This window comes from Erythrolamprus reginae, chromosome 10 (genome assembly GCF_031021105.1).
Source record: "Erythrolamprus reginae isolate rEryReg1 chromosome 10, rEryReg1.hap1, whole genome shotgun sequence".
Taxonomy (NCBI): Eukaryota; Metazoa; Chordata; class Lepidosauria; order Squamata; family Dipsadidae; genus Erythrolamprus; species Erythrolamprus reginae.
This window is the reverse complement of record NC_091959.1, coordinates 2,196,332-2,202,331: the sequence shown is the minus strand read 5'-3', so window position 1 is coordinate 2,202,331 and position 6,000 is coordinate 2,196,332. Positions and strand designations below refer to the sequence as shown.

General features: G+C 42.7%; 2 protein-coding genes across 2 annotated transcripts in view; both read right to left on the bottom strand.

Annotated features, from left to right (window-relative positions):
• MTMR10 (myotubularin related protein 10) overlaps positions 1-6,000 on the bottom strand; it is a 780,230-nt gene that overhangs the window by 91,659 nt on the left and 682,571 nt on the right. The gene's annotated exons all lie outside the window — the stretch shown is intronic.
• Positions 1-6,000, bottom strand: part of THSD4 (thrombospondin type 1 domain containing 4) — a 169,437-nt gene that overhangs the window by 22,643 nt on the left and 140,794 nt on the right. The window contains exon 9 of the mRNA XM_070762735.1: positions 1,151-1,170. Coding sequence (XP_070618836.1) covers positions 1,151-1,170 — 20 coding nt within the window. The remainder of the gene's footprint in view (positions 1-1,150; positions 1,171-6,000) is intronic.

Sequence of the window (6,000 nt, the reverse complement as noted above, 5' to 3'; positions counted from 1 at the left end):
AACTGAGAGATTATTATCAAAGAAAATGAGGCCACCTGTGGTTGGGTGGGGCTGTGGTCATTAGTGAGGCTGCTATAAATAGCAGCCTGTGGGTTTGGCCATTGTGGAGGATTATCTGATCGTTGTGTTTCGTGACTGCTTTATTGACTTTGACCTTTTGTGTGCTGATTTTTCCCCGCTTTGAAACTAAACCAGAGCAAAGTGTGTTTCACTTTGTGAAAGAAGAAGGACTGTGAATTGCCTCACAGCTGCAATATAAGTATCACAGAACTGATAAGGGACTTGTACAAATTACCAGTTTGTTTGGAGATGAGGGCTCTTGGCTATACCAAAAGAGGGCTTAGTTTAAGTGAATTTTCATTATAAAAAACATTGTTTTGAATTTTCAAACGTGTGTGTGTCTGAAATTTGTACCTGTGAATTTTTGGGAGGAGTGTACCAGAGAGCCCGACAGAACAGTTAGGCTGGAACTTTCAGAACCAAGCTGAAAGTGTTTGATGGGACAAAGTATTAGAGATGACCCTTGGTTGGGCGATTTGATATTTTTGTCCTTTCAGAATAACAAGTTGGAAGGGACCTTGGAGTTTTTAACAGAATAACAGTTGGAAAGGACCTTGGAGGTCATCTAGTCCAACCCTCCACCCAAGCAGGAAATCCTACACCAGTTCTGACAGATGACAGTCCAATCTCTTCTTGATAGCCTTCAGAGATGAAGCTCCCTCAACTACTGAAGGCAACTTCTGTTCCACTGTTTGATTGCTCTCACTGTTAGGAAATATCTTCTTATTTCCAGGTTGAATCTCTCCTTGTTCAGTTTTCATCTATTATTCCTTGTCTGGCCTTCAGGTGCCTTAGGAAATAGCTTGACCCCCTCCTTTCTGTGGCAACCCCTCAAATATCGGAAGTCTACTCTCCTGTCTCCCCTGGTCTTTCTAGTCCAACATCCTCCTGTTCAAGCAGAAAAACCTATACCCGGGGTTCTCAACCTGGGGCTTGCGACCCCCTTTGGGGGTTGAACGACTGTTTCACAGAAGTCACCTAAGACCCTAGGAAAAGACAAATTTCCCATGGTGTTAGGAACTAAAGCACTTTGGAACATATTTTTACAATCCGACCAATCAGGCATTTACAGTGGTGGTGGGGGGTGTACCTGGCAATCAGCTTCAAGCTCTGTTGGGAGAATTGGCATTAGACTTATGGTTGAGGGTCATCACAACATGAGGAACTGTATTAAGGGGTCGTGGCATTAGAAAGGTTGAGAACCACTGGCCTCTACCATTTTCCTCCACTGCTCGTTGACTTTGAGTTGTCCTACATATCCAGTTGCCAGCTACTCCATTTTTCCAGGTTCTAAGAACCTTTATTTAACTTTTTGCAGGCATGTGACTTCTTACAACAAACCGATACCCCACTGAACTTTGCATACATATAAGAACATAAGAAGAGCCATGCTGAATCAGGCCCAAGCCCATCGAGTCCAGCATTCTGTATCACACAGTGGCCCACCAATTGTCCAGGGGGATCTTGAGCAGAAAGAGAAGGCAAGACCCTCCCTTTCCCTTGACCCGTAACAAATGGGACCCAAGGGGACCCTGCCTGCCTCACCCAACATAGAGGCGGCACATGGACATCTATTTCAATAACCACCAATACACTTGGCATCCATGAATCTGTCTCATCCTGCCTTGAAGCTCTCCAGGCTGACAGCTGTCACGACATCTTCTGGAAGGGAATTTCCATAAACCAAGGACCCTCTGGGTGAATAAATTTCCCTTTATTTGTCCTCCCTTTCTTATCTATGAGCTTTAGGGAGGGCCACCTCATCCTGGTATTGTGATGGAGAAAATATTTTTTCTCTATCTACCTTTTCTATCCCATGCATGATTTTATACACTTCGATCAAGTCCCCCCTTCAACGCCGTCTTTCAAGGCTGAAGAGACCAAGGTGTTGCAACCTGGTTTCATAAGGGAGGGGCTCCATTCCCTTGATCATTCTTGTTGCCCTTTTTTGCACCTTTTCTAGTTCCATTCTGTCCTTCTTGAGGTGAGGTGACCAGAGGGCTATATACATGAGAGCTCGCTGATCAAAATGCACGAGGGTGGTGAACAGCAGGTCCACCGAGGCCAAGAAAGAAACCCGAAACTCACTGATGTTTTCTCCAACTAAACAGTCAATCGAAGATCTTCTTCTCAAGGACAAATACATTGTTGTGTTGGAATGTGCCCCTTTACGCACTCGCTTGCTCCTTGTAATTGTAGATTTCTGTTCAAAGCTTTCGTTCTGCTTTTATTCATCGTTTCTTTCAAGGTGACATTTCAAGGGAGATATTTCACAAAGTGTTAACCAGATGTCTTGGGCTGCAAGAGTTAATCGCGATGCAACGTAGGCTCCCACTCAAGGCAGAAATATAACTCTAGGCTTCTTCCAAGCACATTCTTTTCACAGCAGAAATAACTTTCGCTTGCACATTAATCAAATTTGTGGGCTTTTTCCCACAATCATTTTAATACCGGCTCCTTAGCATGTGCTAAGCAAATAATTCTTCCAAGTACCAAACATCACTCATGCCTCAATAGGACTCAACCAAAAATATCAATAGCTTTTCACACCATTCTTTTCCCTGGGGGGTTTTTTTTTCTTTCAACAGCAGTATCCCAAAAAAAAATCATTTCTGCATTTAAAAGTAGATGTTCTATTTGTCTGCAGCACAAATTACAGTACAGTATGCTACAAAGAAAGCGATGTTTGGTCAACTACCCTGTTTTCCCCAAAATAAGGCATCCTCTGAAAATAAGCCCAATCAGGCATTTGAGTGCATGGCAATAAGGCCAAGTGCTTCTTTCAGGGTTAAAAAAAAATAGAAGACAGGGTCTTATTGTCAGGGAAGGAAGGAAGGAAGAGATGATAGATAGATAGATAGATAGATAGATAGATAGATAGATAGATAGATGGATGGATGGATGGATGGATGGATGGATGGATGGATGGAAGGAAGGATGGATGGATGGATGGATGGAGAGATGATAGATAGATAGATAGATAGATAGATAGATAGATAGATAGATAGATAGATAGATGGATGGATGGATGGATGGATGGATGGATGGATGGATGGACGGACGGATGGATGGATGGACAGACAGACAGAGAAGGCCAAGCACTTATTTCAGGGTTCAAAAAAAATATAAGACAGGGTCAGGGAAAAAAGGAAGGAAGGAAGGAAATGAAATGATAGATGATAGATAGATAGATAGATAGATAGGTAGGTAGGTAGGTAGGTAGGTAGATAAATAGGTGGATGGAGAGAGAGAGAAAGGAAGGAAATGACAATGGCAATGACAATGACATAAAAACAAAATCCAGCATATATATATATCTCATTTGCTGTGTATTGCTGTTTTTTTGTATGAATATAATAACAACAACAATAATAACAACAACAACAACAACCAGAGTTGGAGGGGACCTTGGAGGTCTTCTAGTCCCACCCCCTGCTTAGGCAGGAAACCTTACACTACTTCAGACAGACGGTTATCCAACATCTTCTTTAGAGCTTCCACTGTTGGAGTATTCACAACTTCTGGCGTGTACTTAGATGCAGCCCGAGAACCAGAATGGCGGAATGTCTTCCTCATGGAATTGGGCAACGCCTGCTTTAGCCCCATTGTCTAGCCCCTTTCCCACCCTTATGCCTTCCAGATGTGGGGGGTTTTATCACCCCGAATCCTCAGCCAGCTTCAAGGTTGGGCAAGGCAATCTGGAGGTCTTCAACTCCACAATGTCTGCTCCACCGAGCCATCAATCCACATCCCGCCCTTATCTTGCACTCTGGGTCTGTCTATATCGAAACCAGTGTTGTTTTAAATAATGGCAGTGCTGCTACGGTTAATCTCAAGCAGGGAGGATTTATTAGCCAGGTCAGAATCCAGCACGTGAAGTGAGACACTTTCCGCCAAGTGGGTCCATTTCTCTCTTTCTCCCAAGCTACGTTGTGCTGTTGAATAGTTCCAGATCTAGGAGGAGGCCCCAAACTATTAAAGGCAAGACCCCAAAGATGAGGGCTGGGCCCAGAAATCTTGTACAAACTTCAAGAAAGGGTCTCTGAACTCATCACATTTTTTTTTGCACAACAGGATACACAAAATTCCTTTGCATCTTTGGCCAAATCTCACGAGCAGGAAATGGAGCCCCCTCCCCTTATGAAACCAGGTTGCAACACCTTGGACTCTTCAGCCTTAAAAGACGGCGTTGAAGGGGTGACTTGATCGAACTGTATAAAATCATGCAGGGGATAGAAAAGGTGGATAGAGAAAAATTCTTTTCTCTATCACACAATACTAGGACGAGGGGGCCCTCCCTAAAGCTCACAGGTAAGAAAGTGAGGACAAATCAAGGGGAATATTTCTTCACCCAGAGGGTCCTTGGTTGATGGGATTCCCTTCCAGAAGAGGTTGTGACATCTGTCAGCCTTGATAGCTTCAAGGCAGAATTGGACAGATTCATGGATGCCAAGTGTATCATAGGTGGTTATTGAAAGGGATGTCCATGTGCTGCCTCTATGTGGGTTGAGGCAGGCAGGGTTCCCTTGAGTACCATTTGTTGGGGGTCAGGGGAAAGGGAGGGTTTTGCCTTCTCTTTCTGCTCCAGATCCCCCTGGACAATTGGTGGGCCACTGTATGACACAGAATGCTGGACTCGATGGGCTTTGGCCTGATTCAGCATGGCTTTTCTTATGTTCTTATGTTCTTAAGTTGTGTTTTTGAAAGTCATCTAAGGTCCCAAAGCGAGAAGCAACCCACAATAGTATTTTTCAGATAGATCCTTCTCCATACATTGAAATGTGAATTCATATACAAACAGCACAGGGGACAAGGTTCTTCCTAAAAGTTGCAACTGATCAAATTTTTGATCATATTTAATTTTAAGACTTGTGGACTTCAATTCCCAGAATTCCCCAAGGCTGAGGAACTCTGGGAGTTGAAGTCCACAAGTCTTAAAGTTGCCAAGATTGGAAATCCCTGATCTAAGACTCAACAACAAAGATGTCCCATAACAACCCCTGAGATATTGGAACACTACTATCACGTCTCCCCTAATCCTTCTTTTCATTAAACGAGACCTACCCAGTTCCAGCAACTGTTTATACAGTTTTTACAGTATGTTTGCATTATCAGCTTTGGTTTGGTGTGTTCAAAGTCCCATCTCCACCAATGGCGGTATAAACAAACTCACGTCCCAGTCTGATGAGTTCCTCCACATGATAACTTAACCAACTCTGTTGTCCCAAAGCAAGTGGTTGATTGTTCAGCACCTGAGACAACATCATGTAAACCATCTGATCAATGCTTCATTAATTTGAAACAGACCATAAAATTAACACCAGGGATTGTTCTTTTTCACCCAGAGTTAAATCTTTCCTCGAAATAAATTGTGCATTAGTGTCTCAGGATTGTTTTAGAAAGATAGAAACATAGAAGTCTGACTGCAGAAAAAGACCTCATGGTCCATCTAGTCTGCCCTTATATTATTTTCTGTGTTTTATCTTAGGATGGATCTATGTTTATCCCAGGCATGTTTAAATTCAGTTACTGTGGATTTATCTACCACGTCTGCTGGAAGTTTGTTCCAAGGATCTACTACTCTTTCAGTAAAATAATATTTTCTCATGTTGCTTTTGATCTTTCCCCCAACTCACTTCAGATTGTGCCCCCTTGTTCTTGGGTTCACTTTCCTATTAAAAACACTTCCCTCCTGGACCTTATTTAACCCTTTAACATATTTAAATGTTTCCATCATGTCCCCCCTTTTCCTTCTGTCCTCCAGACTATACAGGTTGAGTTCATTAAGTCTTTCCTGATAACTTTTATGCTTAAGACCTTCCACCATTCTTGTAGCCCATCTTTGGACTTGTTCAATTTTATCCATATCTTTTTGTAGGTGAGGTCTCCAGAACTGGACACAATATTATTCCAAATGTGGTCTCACATTTTGTGAAGTAT